At 40.2% G+C, this 18,336-nt stretch overlaps 1 protein-coding gene across 1 annotated transcript in view; it reads right to left on the reverse strand.

Moving 5' to 3' along the window:
* Positions 1-558: 558 nt before the first annotated feature.
* The window catches only part of LOC111156778 (stathmin 2), a 51,294-nt gene continuing 33,516 nt past the window's right edge, over positions 559-18,336 (reverse strand). Inside the window, exons 4-5 of the mRNA XM_022517848.1 lie at positions 11,146-11,337; positions 559-2,196 (exon numbers count right to left, since the gene is read on the reverse strand). Of these exons, the coding sequence (XP_022373556.1) occupies positions 2,137-2,196; positions 11,146-11,337 (252 nt within the window). The 3' untranslated portion in view covers positions 559-2,136. The remainder of the gene's footprint in view (positions 2,197-11,145; positions 11,338-18,336) is intronic.

The raw sequence follows: 18,336 nt of genomic DNA on the forward strand, positions 1-18,336 counted from the left end.
GGGTCCAGCCCTAGGAGAGCCCTTCAAATAACATTATATAAAAAAGTTATGAACCAAGTTACGTAAAGATTAGTATGAAAATACAGATCACTTTATGCTAATCAGAAGCTGCGATAGACTTCCCAAAGGAAGATAATGGCGCCCACGTTTGTGAGCATGCGTAGTGAGGGTTGCAGCGGTAGAGTCCTGCAAACAGAGGCTAGTCAAGGCAGGGACCAGGTGGCCTGCCCCTGACACTTGGCTTGTTAGTGCTTCTATGGACGATAGCCCAGTTCACTTACTCATAAGTCTGTGTGGTTTCAATTATTTATGATGTTCTGCTAAACCTGGATGTGTTTCATTTGGTCCTGGAGGAGGATCCATCTGGGTCACTGACAGGACCCCGCTGTGTCCATGTGTGCCATGTGCTTCCTGGCAGTGCAAAATTCAGCAGCATGGCAGGGAAATCACATCTCCCAGGCTGGCGAAGGGGGTCTGGGGCCACATGGGAGAATGCACGGTGTGCCAGGAACCTCCCAAATGCTTTGCAAGGGGGGTCTCTTTCTCAGAATGACCAATCTGAACCTAAGGTTATCTCCTTCAGTCCTGAATGTTTTTTTAAGGGGAACAGATTGAAGACCTCCCCTGCCGGGCTGGCCTGTCAGAGGGAGAGAGAAGAGAGAGGCCGCCTGCTGCCCCAGAAGGGAAGTGAATCAGCAGGGCATTGGTTTCCTTCAAACACTAATTATTGTCTCTTGGCTTTGGAGATTGTCTAATCCCATGGCTACTCTTTGGAAATCTGAACTCTGGGGTCAGATATGTAAAGGGGCAAGAGACCAGACCGAACGTTTATTAGTTCACAGAACTCCAATTCTTTATTAATCACAGCTTGCTCACAATGACACAGGAAAATAGCACTAATGAAGAGTAAATATGCAGGCAGCAACCTTCAGGAGTTGGGATTTCGGGGAGAAACGACTTCAAAACTGCGATAGGTACTTATGGTGGGTGTCTGGTGATTCTTAGTTGGCACAAATGCCCTGCCTAGCCCCCTTAGCTGTACCAGCCCTCACAGATGGAGTTTCTTTTTATTTTAACAGGCAGGATTGCCTCACACTGGGGAAGAAAGACCAGCTTGAGTGAAAGTCCGCAGTGTTTTTGACCTTGTTCGTATGTGTGTTTTAATGCAACAACCAGCTCACAGTTTCCAAGTGGAAAAATATTCAGTAGCATCATGTACTTGTACTATAGGTAAGAGCTTAAAATGACATCATCAATCATGGCATCCACAAATAAGCCACCTGACACATTAAGTAATTCATTCCATCAAAAGAACTTAAACTAGAGAATTAAGCCCACTTCATGAAGAGCGAATTCGTGGCTGCTTGAACCACTGGGATTTGGATCTGTGTTCAGCAGTTTTAAAAGGTTCAACGTTTTGCTTCTACCCAGACTGATCTCAGATCTGTCTTCTCATCCATCCCTTTCTAAAGCCAAAGCACATTTGTAGCACATAATCCAGTAGAAGCAGAAGTAAATGCTATGATTGGTGTGTGTTTGTTTGTTTTTTCTTAGCCTGGTTTTGTAGTTTCTAGGCAGTTAGTAGATTATGAGTGAACAAATGTGGAGGTTTGTGTGGAATTGTAATTAATACCTGTAACCTAGGCATGGTCTTAGTCAAGTTCAGAGATTACAAAGCCGTCTAGGTCATTAGGCAATGGTGGGTTTCTAGCACCATGGACTGTCTACTGACCTCATTTTTCTGTTGGAGTGAAAAGGGCAGGGAATGGAGTTCAACATGAGGGCTTCAAAAAGAACAGACCTAGCAAATTCATTTGAGTGGAAAGACACAACATCAAAAGCCTGTTACAGGACATGTAAGATTATGAAATAACTTGCATAATGCAATACTTGTATTTTTTAACAAAAATGTAAGTATTTACAAAATAAGATCCAAGGTATTTTTTAAACATCAAGCAAAACATTCTGCAAAGAGACCGCATTGAATTTTTTTTTAATTTTTGATTCTGTTTTTTGTTTTTTATAATGAGTTCTTTTTAAACCATGTCATACATTTCCCATACTGATATCGCATGATCCATTATAATATAGGCAGGGGGATTTACTAACAGTGGGGCGTGCCATCCCTCCATTGCTTCAGCCAGAAAGTTCAACCTGCAGCTCCTTGTTCCTGCGCACCTCGGCAGCATGCCTCTCCTGGAAAACACCAAAGGGAGAAGCAACGTCACAGAGACCGGCTGTCTGCTCCACAGAGAACCAGGAAGGCCTGCCTACTCCTTTCCACAGTTTGCATCTCACTGGAAATCACGCAGTTGTTTGGTGTCTATCTTTAGGAAAGTTTCTCATTTCATGATAAATGACCACAGGAGACCCAGGAAGTGTCACGTTAGGGAAAACCGTCTTATAAGACTTATGGAGACTAAAAAAACGGTCATGCCATATTTGATCAAAACCACGATCAGAAGGTCCTATGATTAAGAGAATTTTGAATATGCCAACTACTGTCCTAGATCCAGAAAATAGCAATAAAACATCGCATTGTTGTTTACCCTGTCATTTTTAATGGTGTTTCCCCCCGCTTCCCACATATATGAAGGGCTTTATAATTGCCGATGGATACTTTGAGAGGATTAGTTGCAAGACTTTTTGTACACTTCCTAAATGCTTACCCTGTTTATCAGGGCTTTTCTTTCTTTTTTTTTTTTTTTTTAAGATTTTTATTTATTTATTTGACAGAGAGAGATCACAAGCAGGCAGAGAGGCAGGCAGAGAGAGAGGAGGAAGCAGGCTCCCCGCTGAGCAGAGAGCCCGATGCGGAGCTCGATCCCAGGACCCCGAGATCATGACCTGAGCCGAAGGCAGCGGCCCAACCCACTGAGCCACCCAGGCGCCCCTGTCAGGGCTTTTCAAAGCTTGTCCGAATCACCTTTCCAGCCTTGCCCTCCATTCTTCTCCTTTCCACGCGTACCTGATGCTTTTGTATAACGGAGTTGTCTTTTCATGAATTTTTAATGCTTGAGATTCCTAGTCTTCCGTTTCTATTCGGTCAGGATCTTAAACCTACTCTTTAAAGCCTGTAGCAGTCATGTTTTCCTCCATGAAGATTTTCAGGAGATCACAAAATAAAATTGATCTTACCTTCCTTTTGAACACCTGCATAAATGTTTGCTTATATGTGGCAGCCATTTTGTTTTAACTTGTACTATGAGCATTTCTGTTCTTGTCTCATCTTCTGTGTTAAGTAGTTGCTTATATATAAGCTCAGTGAGGGCCAGGACTGTATTTTCTCACTATATAAGTTATGCTATACCTTGCTGGGCATAGCAGAGTGTTCTGCGTTCAGCCTGAAATTGGTAGATGTTTATTTATGTGGGGGACTGAGGTGCTAAGTTTGGTTTGGGAACTGAGCTTACTGTGGAGGGAACTGAGAGGAAAGGTGGATCAGGTATTTTTCAGTACATGGTTCTGTACCGAATGACTATAACCCCCTTGTCTTGCACATCATAGGTACTAAATAATTGCTTGTTGAATCGAAATTTTAAAATGCTAATGGTTAGTAGTATTACTTCTTTTTCTACTTAGAATATTATTTATATTCCTATTTTTTTTCCTTGCAGTTCCAGAAATTTCTTGTGGCTCTATGGATTCCCTTAGTTCAGGGGCAAAGACCTGGACCGGCTATAAAGTAAATCTTACCATTAAACTCCAATTATCTCAACGAGTCTCTGCTTACTGTGTTCTTTATAATACTGAGCATTTATTAGGACTTAACATGGAATCAGTTCTGCATAAATACAGATTTTTATCTGTTAAGTTCCCTTTCTTCCTCAGAACAACCCCATGGTAGAGGCGTTATTCTGGTTCCCACTTAACAGATGAAGAAACTGAGGCACGGAAAGCCTACCTCATTTGTCCAGGATCACAGAACTAACAAGCGGCAGAGCTGGGACTCCACCTCAGGGAGCCTGCCTCTACAGCCCACTCTGTTAACCACTGCTGTACAAACTTACTGTTAGCAGAAGGAAAAAATTTAATAGTTGTGAGGAAAAATGTGTCTTTTCAAATGTAGGTGTTGGGACAAAAAGGCATATAACATCTGACACTTCCTTTAAAGAAAGAATTGGAGTAAACAGGAAGTTGACTCTAGAGAGTTGAAACACAATTTTATTTAATTGGTTTAAATGAGCTTTTTGTGTTTGTTGAAGAGCCATGAGGAGAAGGGGAAAAAGGCATTTTTAGGGAAGTCACCTCTGTCCCATCCAGAAATGTCACAGAGGAAGGAGCAGGGATAAAACGGGTTCTTCCTTTTGTCCCACCATTACGAGGAAAAAGATGCAGCAAAACCTTTCTCAGGCAGAAAGAAGCTAATTAGAGCTGAGCTCTGACAAAAATTGAGAAAAAGTCCAGACCATCAGTATACTGGAGCAAAATAGCAGACACCTAAGCGTAAGGATTGATACAAATTCAAATTTCTAACAGGGAGCATTATAATTAATATTACTGGGCTACCCTGGAGCGCACGTCTTATGAAACTCAAAATTAGTTGTAAGGAAATGGGTTTTGCTATAGGAAAGAACAACTAGATCTGTGAGCTGGAGATAAACATTAAAAAAGGGAAATTAAGTAAATTCTGAGTTTCTGGGAAAATATTGTCTATTTTCAGGTATTTTAGTAAATACATTATTTGAAAACTTTCTATTCAAATCACCAAAGAGATACCCATGAAATTGTACTTTCACTTTCTATTAGAATGTGGGAGAATCAAAGGGCAGACAAGCAGGAGTTTTTCAACAGTCTTTTTTTTTTTTTTTTTAAATCAGGAAACTCTAATTGTCAGAGGTTACTGACATAGTTGTGATGCTCTGAGATAGCTCCTCAAAAGTCAAGGCTATTCTTTGATAAGATGCATCTCATTATTGAGCTTCTACTATTTGGAGGGTGCTATCAGACCTTTGGCAAGACAGACTGAAGCAGATCTACATTTACCAAGTTCTCTGCAATTTCCCTCCTTCCTCTTGTCCATATAAGGGAAGTGTAATACATCATCTTTTAGCACTGTATGCAACTATTCTCTTTTGATATACAAGCATCTATGAAAGGAAAAATTAGGAAAAATTCTGATTCCTTAAGAATATGTGATTAGAGATTTCTTTGAGGTCTTCCTTCTTTTTCCCCTTTATGTTTTAATGTCTCCCTTTCCTCACTAGGTATCAAATACAAACCAGGGATTTGAATTAGATGACCTAGACTATCAGTTCCATCTATGAAATTCTGTTAGGTGAGTCTATTTAAATGCCCAACGAGGTCAGTCAGTGTCATCAAGAATTCTTTTGACAAAAGAACAGGCACTTGTAAATAAAAGAGGGATCGAGAGTGAGCTGTGAGTGCCCGGAAGGCATGTTTTCATTTATATCAAGATGACAGTGGTCACTGAGTATAAACTCCCAATGGCACTGCCCAGCTTGCTTACTGAGCAGTGTTTGATGATTGACAAAGAATTGCTGCTTTAGCTTAGTACAGACACTGGGAATCAAAAAGACGTGGGTTCAAATCTAGACTCTGTGGTCTACTTAGCTTTGTGATCTTGACCGAATGGTGTAATCTCAAAGTTCCTTAGAGGTGAAATGGGAACAGGATCTCTTTTCAGGGTTGTTGTTTGGATTACGTGCAATAGTACGCTCAAAATGGTTGGTCTACAAGAACCAATCAGTAATAGCTGGGTTCAACTCCTCTTTTCCCTTCATTAGTCTTCCATCAGACATGGTCAACAGTAAATAGTTACATAAGTGGCACTTATGAATGAGAATGACCCCCCCAAAAAAACAAAGTCCGATGAGAAGAATAAAACTTGACAATAGATGAAAACTAATAATGGCTGAAATCTTGATTTAAAGTTATATAACATTCTCTCAAACTATTTTTATTATTTTAAGTTATATCACGTTATGTGATGTGATTGTCACTGAAATAATGGCTATGATATTTTCAGTTCAACTTTTCTATATTGTTAGAGGTGATATTTATCAATTATAGTAAGACAATATCCCTTATTTCCTAAGTGCTATCCTTTGTGGTTGGCTAGGTAAAGTAGCTGTCAAGGTCGTCTGTGTTTTTTTGCTTCTCTCACTCCTGAATGCCATGGAAAGCTCCTTTGGTCTCTAGTCACAATATTATGATCTGAGCTGTCTTGGCAGGGGCTAGTGAATGGTGGCATTGTGTTATCAAAGCAAGAGGATGTGACACCTTTGAGTTAAGTGGAGAATTCAACAAGATTCAGCGGAAGTCCTCTCAATTGACCTGCTAGGTCAACCAACATTCTCCATTCCCCCCATTATCTTGGAACCTCCTAAATGTTGGGTTGTTTGTAAGGCTGGGAGCCTCTTCTCTATTATCTCCACATACTTTTCCTCTCACTGGTTGAGCTATATAGCTTGCTTGCAGTCCGTTATATTTCCAACCTGTTCGACCAGCTAGTTGAGAATTTCATTATATGATTCAGTTAAATATTATAGTAATAGAAAGTTGTGAGGGTGGAGGGAAAGCTTTGGAAATACTCAGGAAAGGGAATTATGATCAGATAGTGGATCAACTGTAAAAGCGAGGGGAAACTCGCTTGTAAAAAAGAAAAGTTGTAAAGATCCTATGTATCCATATTATTATACAGAAATTCTCACCCAATTTTAAAGAAATTAAAACTGTAAAACATGGCTAAGAGGATATAGGTGGAAAATGGGAGAAAAAAAGGACATGGGACCCCTATTAACTGATCCATTTCTCACAAAGGTCCTGGTCTACATCAAAAGATTGGTAACTGGCTGTACATTTAAATGTTTGATGTTAAAGTTCCGTGTTTAATGAATGTATGTATTATTGTTAAAATGATTATACCTGCTTTAACTGATTTTTCAAAATTACCCACTACAGACCCTGTTCGGGTCTGATGAGAGAGCTGTTGCTCTTCAGGGCTCCTGAAGGGCCAGGTGGTGAATTTTCTGCAGGATACTGTCCAGCGTTAGGGGAGGAAGAACATGTTAGGGGAGGCAGAAAGTGCCTCTTTAATCCTTTCCATGTGGCAGGAACCGGTGCTTTTCTTTCTGTCTCTGTCTCTGTGTCTCTTTCTATTAAACTATTCCAAGAATAAGAATATTTGAAACTTCACCAGAGTGTCAATTTTTTTTTCTTAAAGATTTTATTTATTTATTTGACAGACAGAGATCACAAGTAGGTAGAGAGGTAGGCAGAGAGAGAGGAAGGGAAGCAGGCTCCCTGTTGAGCAGAAAGCCCGATTCGGGGCTTGATCCCCGGACCCTGAAATCATGACCTGAGCCAAAGGCAGAGGCTTTAACCCACTGAGCCATCCAGGCGCCCCACACCAGAGTGTCAATTAACCCACAGACTACAGTTTCTAGTCCTGGGTATGACAATTTATGTCACTTAATTTGAAGACTATTGGGTATGTATAATTTCGATCTGAGTGACATAAACAGATCAGCCTAGTGTAGGTCTTTGTGACCTAGGCATTCTTTTTTCCATACCTTTCTCCATATTTGATTCTTTTCTATATAATAAGCTGGAGTGTTGAGATGAGGTGTTATGAAAACAGAAATTGAAAAAAAAAGTGTCACATTCTTTTCTGAAGGAAAAAAGAACAGTTTTACAGAACAAAGGTAAAAAATATTTAAATATAATTTATGGGGGCACCTGGGTGGCTCAGTGGGTTAAAGCCTCTGCCTTCAGCTCAGGTCATTATCCCAGGGTCCTGGGATCGAGCCATGAATCGGGCTCTCTGCTCAGCAGGAAGCCTGCTTCCTCCTCTCTCTCTCTCTGCCTGCCTCTCGGTCTACTTGTGATCTCTGTCTGTCAAATAAATAAATTAAAAAAAATCTTTAAATATAATTTATGAAAACCTAGCAAAGCATATTTAAGGAGTCTTTAGCTCAGTTGTTCTCAACTCCTGCTAAATATTAGCATCTACCGACAAATTTTAAAAGTAATGCTGATCTCTGGGTCCCATCCCAGACAATTATATCAAAATCTCTTCGCTTAAAGAGCACTTTAGAGATTCTAAAGTTCAACTGAGATTGCTTTTGCTTTAGGCTTTCAGTTCTAGCTAAAGATTTTGAGTCTGGCATGGCTGGGTCTCCAAGAAGTCTGTGGAAATTTATCAATGAATAACACCAAAGAAGCCACGAATACCACAGGAAGACATGCTCTGCTCGGATGCTCCGTTCTTTTATTTGAGGGGTGTGGGGGAGGGTGGCGGCGGGGCAGAGTGCTGGCAAGAGCTCACATGGATTGTATCACATCTCCTGGTTAACTGATAGGGTCAGTGAGGCCTGTCAAATGGTGGGAATTTAGTGTGTTAGCCTTGATGTGGATTTATTTTTACTGACATTTTCCCAGTGTTTTTGTATTTACTATTTATATTGGTCCATTATGATACGTTGACTTATTCCCTAATTTTTGCTGCTAGGTCATTTATTGTTGGGTTTTATATTGTCTGCATGGGGAGAGAGATGATTAGTTAATGCTATTTGATATTATGTTCCCTTCCAGGTTCCTAAGCACATAGTCGGTACTCTATCAATACTCACTGAATGACTTACTAATAGGTCTCATTTTCAGTGGTAAACATCTTTTGAAGTAGAGATTCCAGAATAACTTATGCGTGTTAGCACTTTCATGCATTTTCAGCACGATTCTTATTACTGATTCTCTTTATAATTTTAATCTCATTGCAGTAATTTCATTCAAACAAAAGGCTAGATACTGGTATTAATAAAAAAACTTACTTTGTATTATTTTAGGAAAGAGAACACATATTTAAAATACATCAAAAGGAAGCAAATTTGGTATTACTTAAGAAATCTCTCCACTTCATGGAAAAGATAATAGATCTTGGGTAACACTGGCCAAAGATCTCATTAGATTTGAAAAATGTCTCTGTGGCTGTGAAATACCAGGGGAAATGTGGTCTTAAAAATGATCTGCATTGTATCATTCAGCATGGGATAGAATATTGTCAGCTGAGGGAGTCTGGGTGGCTCAGTCGTTAAGCGTCTGCCTTTGGTCCAGGTCATGGTCCCAGGGTCCTGGGACTGAGCCCAACATCGGGCTCCCTGCTCAGCTCCCCCTGCTTGTGTTCCGTCTCTTACTGTCTCTCTCTTTTCACTCTCTCTCTCTCTCTCTCTGTTAAATAAATAAATAAAATCTTAAAAAAAAAAAAAAGAATACTGTCAGCTGAGATTTAAATCAGAATAGGCTACAACCCATAGTTATCAAACCTGACTGAATATTGGAGTCATCCAGAGGATTAAAAAAAAGAAAATAGGTTCTACCTCTGGAGATTCTGCAGCTTGATGTCAGGAATGTTAAGCTGTCCACAGGTTGATTATTTCCAGGACAAACTGCATGTCTGTATGCATCTGTGTGTCTGAAAGGGGGTAGAGACTAAATCTGGGTGAGAATGGGGAAGAGTGCAAGGTGCTGGGCAGGGAGTGAGTGAAGAGAAACATGTGAACTGAGGGCAAATGGAGGAAGACCGAATGGTTCAAAGCGAGGGGCATAAATTTTACCCAATGGAACTTTGCCCTCCTGCATCTCAGCAAAGCACTGGCCATGGTACCACCATGTGTAACACGCAGAGAGTGGAAGGGCCACCTTCAAATTCTGACCTGATGCACTTAGATGAAGTACAATGACATTGTTCTGAGAGTGGGGAAACACCAGCTTATATAAGTAAATTAAATTTTAACTTTAAAGTTCTGATTAAGGCATTCAGTGGCTCTCCGTTCCCACCCGAGTCACCTAGTACTTCCTCTACACACTTCAGAGAGCCTCAGCGTCCCACCGCTGTATCAGAGCCCACACACACTTCCCCAGCAATGCTTTCAAAAGTTCCTCAAGAGCACAGATGCCTACCAAACTCTCCATGGAGTTAAATGTATCTATTTTCAGGTTTTATGCCTAATTTTCTTTGATTCTGGCCTGATATGTGTAATCAGAGAATGGGAGCAAAAACAGAGTGATCAGAATAGATGAGAACATCAGCACGGGATTGCCTGATCCTTAGATGAGATGGGCCAACTCTAATTGAAGACATGAATCTTCCTAAGAAAAACTCAGAAAACAGGAGCACAACTCCTGTTGTAGAGACTCCTAATGCTCTGATGACGGGGCAGTCCTACTTCTCTCTCCAGTGCCGACATGTTGTCGTACTCAGTACTGGCGCAGGGGCAACTGCTCAGAAAAGGACTTAGGCATTGTTTCTCAAAAGTCATATTTCTCAATGTTTCATCCAATTTCTGGAGGTGGACAAAGCTAAACCATTTGTAGCTATACTCCACATTTTCAAAAGAAAGTTTTCTGGGTGGTGGTGGTGGGTAGATAGCAGTGGAGCCCACAAAAGGGAAAGACAGAACACTTTCCAGAGGCTCTCCAGCACTGCTCATCCTGACTGAAGGGTTGGTGAGAAGGCACCAGGATATCAGAACTTGGGGAAATGAACATCCCTTACTAGCTTCCCTTTGCTTTGGTTTCAAGCAATGTTATTATACTCCAGTTTCCCATGTAGATTTTCCTACATGGAGAGCTTGGGCTTCCTGCTTTTTTTCATAGATATTCTGTCCTTTTCCTACAAAAATACAAATGTATTTTTCCAAATTATTACTTTTATATTTAGCATCATGTTTTAATTAAATAAATTAAATAAATATTGAATTGAAATAAATATTGAATGTGTTGTTTTATTATATATTATTATTGCTTACTAATATATATTTGTATGGTCTACTTCATATTTCCAATTTAATATTCTTCTAAGGGATTGTTCTTCAAATTTGTACAGAAGTCTTTGCTATACTTGAAAAGCATGGATCAGCCTCCCTGCTGAGCACTTTTTTAAGCATTCACTGCTTAAAAAAAAAAATCAGACACAGTTCTAACTTTAATGTTGGATTCCCATTCTTCTACCATGTTGCAGTGCCCATGAAGTCAATGCTACAATGGGTGAACCTACCCAAACTGTTGGCTGTCTGTGCATTTGAAGCAGGTTTTGACTAAGTCTCTGGTGCCTGGACATCTGAGAGCTCACCCAGCTGTGTTGCATCGCAATGCATGCTTATGCCCAGAACTTTGTTGGATTACCTTTTCCTGCAGACGTTCAATAATAGCAGCTAGATTAGCCTCACGGTTTTCTTTAATTTGTTCCATTTTCAGGATCAGCTTTTCCTCCGCCATTTTGCTGAAGTTGTTGTTCTCCTCCAAAGCCTTCTGGAGGACTTCTCGCTCATGTTCCCTCTTCTCTGCCAATTGCTTCAGCACCTGGGCCTCCTGAGACTGGGGAAGAAAAACATACTCATCTAAGAGTCACCCACACACAAACCTGGGGGAACAATGGCCTCCTGATTCGAGAGTGTTCTTTTCAAATGAACTCCACTTCTAGCCTTGAGCATGGTTGCCATTCAGTACTCATCTGCACGGCTTAGAGTTTTCTGTAGAATGTGGTTAGCTGGGAGATGTGGTCAGCTGAAATTTCAGCTGTGAGTTTTTTGGAGGCACTGTCTTAGAAGAAGCATTTAACCCCGACTGAGGAGTTTTTGTTTTTTTTTTAGAGTTAGTTGCTGCTAAGCATTTATGCAACCAGGATGCTGCAGTTAATCACTGGAGTGCAGCGTCCATTGAAGCCTAAGGAAAATATGGGAAGATTAGGGCAAGTTCTAGTCTTTTCCCTGCCCCATTTTTTCACCAGCTATAGGCTGAGTCCCGCAGAAAGCTTTCAACTCTAGCCAATCAAATCCCCAAATTCATTTTCTCATTTTATTCCACCCCCCACCTACCCCACCTCACTCGCCCCCCAACCTGCTTATTTTTCTTTCATTAGCCAAATTCTCTTCGGAGACTGGTGAACAGTACAAAATTAATGTCCACTTGGCGACAGAAAATAGAAAGCCCTTATTCTGGTCTCCTCTTGAACATGCTGAGGTCACCTGGGCAATCTTTGAAATCCTGGGGTTACTTATGATCAGAGCAGAAACATCAAAGCCAGACACACCCTACCCAGCACCCACCCAACATCCCCACATTTTGTGTCCTTATTTCTCCTGCAGCATCAGGGGGCTGTATGACTCTGTGCAGTGGAGGTTAGCAATCACTGAGGTGCTTGATGAAAATGCAGAGGCTTGGTATCCACCTCCCTTCCCAAATTCTGATTCTGTGGTTCTTTCCTGAGACCCAGGAATCTATATTTTTGATAAGCTTCTCTGGTGATTCGAATGCACTCTATTCACAGAATACCTTCTGGAAAATGCTCTGGCATGGTATTTGATGTCAGGGCTGCATTGGTGACCCAGATGTGCTATTTAACTTGACTTTTTCCTCCATAATATGCAACGGAAAGAAGTCTTACTCAGTGCAGAGCTATCCAGGTTTAAGACTAAATTACTGCACACTCATTGTTCCTGGGTAATGCCTTAGGACTGGCCAGTGCTCTGAGGGGAAGCTTCACAGGAGTAATCGTAAATGTGAACACCTAAACAATGGCAGATCAAAAAAATATTTCATGGCTTGTCAAATACTGATTACTATTAGAAGCATTAATGGGAAACCATGGGGTCTTACAGGAGAGATCTTGGTATGTGAGAACTGTGAAGTTTGACAGGGGAATAAGCTTCTCCTCAGATATAATTCTACAGGAATGGTAACATCAGGCAGCCTTAAAGACTCTTTGCTGACGTGTTTGCTCTGAAGTTCATCAGGAACAGGTCTAGTGACTCACTGGAGATTAGAACATTTTGGAAACTAGCCCCAGGTCTCCTTTTAACCCCCAAACGGTTTCACTGACATCCTTGGTAGACTTGCTTCATTATAGCTGACAAAAAAACCAGTAAGAAAAATGATGAGAAAATGTTAACACAGAATAAATTCAAAATCAAATGGAGCTTTTTGGGAAAAAACATGAAAAAATATTTTCTAGCTGATGCATCCTCCTGCCTCTAGGTGGGACTATTGGTAAAGCATCCTACATGGATTTTGCTTCCTTATTGTTAGGACTACTGAACTGGGACAGGGACACACTGACTACAGATGTGTGTGTGTGTGTGTACACACACAGTTATACAGTTTCTCTCTGAGGGACTGCAGGGCAAGAGGCCATGTGCCTGCTGTTCTCCACTGTATCTGCTCATAGAGAGAGTTATCATGTTTGGGTATCAAGGGGCAACTGAGGAACTTTTCATTTTCAGGTGCTCAAATTTACTGTGGCTCTTCTAAAATTGGGTTCTAACTTACAGTTTATATTTGCATTCTTAGTTTTCTTTTGTGAAAGGCCTAAAGACAGTCAGGAGACAGCAGGGGAACAGAATCGAGAAGGGAAGCCCTGGGGACTCACAGGGCAATATGGCAGCATGTGTCTTTTCAAAGGACTTCCTTGGTGGGGGAAGTTTGGTCTGTGTGAACAAACACTCCCCCAGGCCCCATCACCAGTGATGGAGAGAGGCCTATTGCCTCACTGGGTGGAGCGTTTGGCTCCGTTCGAGCTGCCTCAGTTAATGGCATTACTCCTTTGGCAGCCGCTGGGACTAAATGAGACTACCCAGCATCACTGTCAAGTGTATTTCTTTAGCACAATTAATGGGGTGAAACAGAAACAGAAGGCAGTCTAGAGCGTTCTCAGGTGAGGCCACTACTAAACGATGAAGGCCGGCCAAACTGGGCCAGGCCACTTCAAGGCTGTTCCTTCCTGTCGTGCCTTTTCTTCTACAGAGGAAAGGTCATATTTGCGATCGTCTCAACTAATCCATTTTTAGGACCTAATGATTACCTGTGTTTCAAATATATAAAGCTCAGGTCCATTAAAGAAATATATGACATGAAGTTGATTATGGAAAGAATTCCATACTGAGAAAATATTTATGACGGGGCCCCATTTTGGTTTCTCCTCACAAGTACTTAACTTTCAAACACATTCTTCCACAGAGCCAACAGACTTACGGTCTTTACCTCAGTTCCTAAGGTCTCCATAATTCCACTGCTGTGACAGTCATATTCCTTTTTCTTTCTTTTGCAGCCTAGCACCCAGATATCTCTGTCTACAACTTCTCTGAATTTATTCTTGGGGAGAAACTGATTCATTCATATATACACCTTCATCTCCCAAGGGCGCCTGGATGGCTCAGTTAGTTAAGCCTTCAACTCTTGGTTTCCCTTCAGGTCATGATCTCAGGGAGGTGGGATGAAGCCCTCATCGGGCTCCATGCTCAGAGGGAGTCTGCTTGAGATTCTGTTTCCTTTTCCCTCTCCCCCTCCTGCTCACGCTCTCTCTCTCTGTCTCTCAAATAAATAAACAAATAAATCTTAAAAAAAAAAAAAAAGATAGGGGCACCTGGGTGGCTCAGTGGGTTAAAGCCTCTGCCTTCAGTTCAGGTCATGATCTCAGGGTCCTGGGATCGAGCCCAGCATCGGGCTTTCTGCTTGGTGGGGAGCCTGCTTCCTCCTCTCTCTGCCTGCCTCTCTGCCTACTTGTGATCTCTGTCTGTCAAATAAATAAATACAATCTTGAAAAAAAAAAAAAAGATACACCTTAACCTCTCAGTCACAGCATCACAGCCCGGAAGAAAACCGGTTATGGTTCTAATATTTCCATCAGTGAGCAAAAAAGGATACAGTTTAAAAAACTGCCTTAAAATATAAGGTGTGTGTAAGGATGTAGAATAAAAATACGTGTTAGACAAAAGTGGATAAGTATCCCTTCATTTTGGCAGATGCAATGTTCTCACTGCGAGGTGGAAGAGGTGTTTTTTATTTTATTCCTTGCTTGGGCAGATTAGCAGAAAGAGCCCTGACTGGGAGGCTTGAAAGGTAGGATTTGTTGAAAGTTGTTAAAAATAAATTGTTTAAGGGAAAAGGTCTGACCATGGAGGACCATCTCTGAAGAGCATGTACTTAATATAGAAGATCACGGACACAATGAAATGGAAAATTAGGGCATGATAATCATCAGCTGATACAATGCAAATGTCAAGGCAAACTATTTATAGAACCGAGACATCCAACATGACATTCTGGGAGATCAGGGAACTTTCTCCGCCTTGCTATTGTAATAATAGAGGCGCAGAATTGGTGAACACCTTTTCTAGGCATCAACCTCCTCACACTGAACTAAGTATCACTGCAATGATTACATGAGACTACGTGAAGGGAAAAACAATGAGACAGGGAGAGGAGTTATTGTACATTTAGGAACATTTCAACATTTTCTAAAGAGGTTCATTACCGTTCCTTGTATTACTGAGTATGAATTTAATTACTATCCAAATGAAATGGAAGATAAATTTGAGTTAAGTGGTATATAAAACTCACTTTATTTTATGTACACATAAGAGATTTAAGACTATATTTTAGATAGTATTAGTGTTCCACTTATTTCAGAAGTGAACACACTTCTAGCCCTTTTTTTTATTGTCTCCTTTCATCATTTGAATACATTACTTGCCACTAACTAGAACCTTTTTTCAGACACGGGATCTCCTAGTATCTCGGTGTCTTCACAGCGATAGCGGTGTCTTAAATTATTGGCTTTACTATTAACAATGAAAAAACATTAGTAAGCCAGCTGGAGCATAATAATGTCTTGTTAAGATATAATAATTGAATATAATTGTGTAAAACAAAAGGGTGCCATATTCACTTTGTGTTGGAGTGAGAAGTGTAATAAAAATTTTAAAATGATTAAAACCTAAAGACCTTTAGAATGAGCTCTTAGACTAAAGCCTGTACTGATTTTACTGTGATGAACTAGGAAAAGAACTACCGGGGGTAGGGCTGCTCTTCCTTGAGGGGACCACACACAAGAGGGTTCTGTGGACCAAGGGTCAGATTCACCAAGGAGAAGATGCTTTCTGAATGTTGAATTACAAATAATCTAGCACTTTAGCTCATAATCCACTGCTGTACAAACCACCCCCTCTTTTCCTGGATGCAACTTTAATTGCCATCTAGGAGATGCCAACAAACAGAAAAGGTAAGTCTATCAAGTTTGGTGACCAATGGTCCACTTTATTCCATTTTCTTAAAAATAAGCAATGTATCTTTCTTTCAGAGATTCAGGGACTTTGGAGTTGATAGGTGATAATATTATCAGTGTGTGTATCTCACTGAACTGGTTTGAGTAGTGCTCTTTTTAATTCAATCTATTTTAGGTTGAGATTTTATCCATGTCATTAGAATTCTCAAATTTTCATCATTTTTTCCTAATACTAATTTTTTTCAGGCCACTGGTAGTTGTGCAGACCTATTTATATAGGTGTCACCTATCAAACTGTTTCTCCTTCTTTGTAACTTGATAAATAATATTTTATAATATTTGAAGAATTTATGAAATGTACGGTAACATTTCAGTATCTTTGTTGATAAGAAACTTCTTTTCTTTTTAAAATTGTGAATTTTCAAAATCAGAGAGGGAGACAAACCATAGGAGACTTTTAGGTATGGGAAACAAACTGAGGGTTGCTGGAGGGGAGCAGGGTGGGGATGGGGTAACTGGGGGATGGGCATTAAGGAGGGCACTTGATGTAATGAGCACTGAGTGTTATATGCAATTGATAAATCCCTGAATTCTACCTCTGAAATGAATAATACACTATATGTTTAATTGAATTTAAGTAAAATAAAATTTAAAAAATTGTGAGTTTGCTGGACTAAATGGGCAGGAACCAGATGTGTTTTTGCATAATAATAGCTCTTTGTCTCACAGGGCTTGTCAAGTGTCTTCATGTAGGATAGGTCTTCTGGTTCTCACATTAACTCCATGACAGAGGTCCCATTACTAGGCTCACTTTACAGATGGGTAAAATAAGACATAGACAGGTTAAGGACTTGTCCAAGGTCATACAGCTATTATGTGGTAGAACCAGACTTTGATCACAGGTATTGTCTTAAACATATGTTTTCACCCACTGTGCTTTTAAAGATGCTCTTAAACACTATGATCAGCTTATGATGACCATATAATTTATTGTCCAAACTGGGGTACTTGTAAAATTGAAATGATAATAATGATATAGAAAAAGCAGGATTAAGCTGGAGTTGTCCTGGGCCAATTGGGACTTTGGGTTAGCTTAGCTGGCTGTTTCTTTCTAAACGTTTGTTGAATGAATAAATGACTGGCTGGCTGGCTGAACGGATGGATGACTGAAGAGTTTCACCCATGGGGATTGGTTGCAGTATGGAAACTTTGATTTCAAAATATGAGCTTCAAGCTGACCTCATGAGATAATTTGGTCTTACGGAGGCGAACGCTGATTCCCACAGATAATCAAAGAGAGGAGGAAAAGCAGGAAAAAGACTTATTTCTTGTGTAACAAATTTCTTCTGTGAACCAATCAATGGGGATTAATTCTGGTTCAAAGGAGCCTAAGGGAGGACTGTCCAACCTAGTAACCAGATGGTCGGTGCTGCAATAGTGTCAGCAGATGGTATGAGGAATTGGGGACACTGCCAGAACATTTACTGTGAAGTGAGTTTGAGCCCACATGGAGATGACTGCATTGCAGCCCTCCAGTTATAAATCCAGAAGGCCTATGCAACATAGCCTAGGTCATTGGTTCCCAGATGTGGTCCCTAAACTCTCAGAAGCAGGCCTTTTGATGATACCAGTGGAGGGGAAAGGGGCTCATAAACTTTTATTATGTTTTAGAAACCCTATCAGAAATCATATTTCACCTTTTTCTTTGTCTATTTTTATACTCACATTGAGTTAGAATTAAGTAAATTTAGTGAGAAAATACTTATTTTTAATGATAATCAAAATATTAATTAGCAGTTACAGATTTTTTTGCTTATAACCATGGCAAAACAAATTTATTAATACTATTATATTTATTTTATTAATACTATTATGTTAATATCATACTACTATTAGTAACATGTTTGATAGGCAGAATCTTTAAAAACTTGTAACTATGAGAACAGAAATAGACCCAGAGCAAAATGTTGCTGACCACTGGACTAGGTTGGACATGCGTTTATTTTTGAAAGCCTTTGGTGTTTTTTTTATGTCTTCTGTAATAGAGTTTGAACATCCAATCTGGGTGCTTCAAGGCCCTCCACAATCTCACCTCATTACTCTCCATCTCCCTACCCAACTGCACTAGTTCACTGGTCTACCCACTGCCCTGAAAACATACATTATGCATTCTTATCTCTGTGTATCCTTACTTCTGGAACGATTCTCTTAGTCTAGAACACTTTCATGTCTTCTCTATCTAACACTATTTATTTTTCTAGTCAGCCAGTTTTTTTTTTAGTAGATATTTTTCTAAAGAGATGCTGTGATTCACA

The sequence above is a fragment of the Enhydra lutris genome, unplaced genomic scaffold, assembly GCF_002288905.1.
Source record: "Enhydra lutris kenyoni isolate GAN:26980312 unplaced genomic scaffold, ASM228890v2 scaffoldscaffold49, whole genome shotgun sequence".
Lineage (NCBI taxonomy): Eukaryota > Metazoa > Chordata > Mammalia > Carnivora > Mustelidae > Enhydra > Enhydra lutris.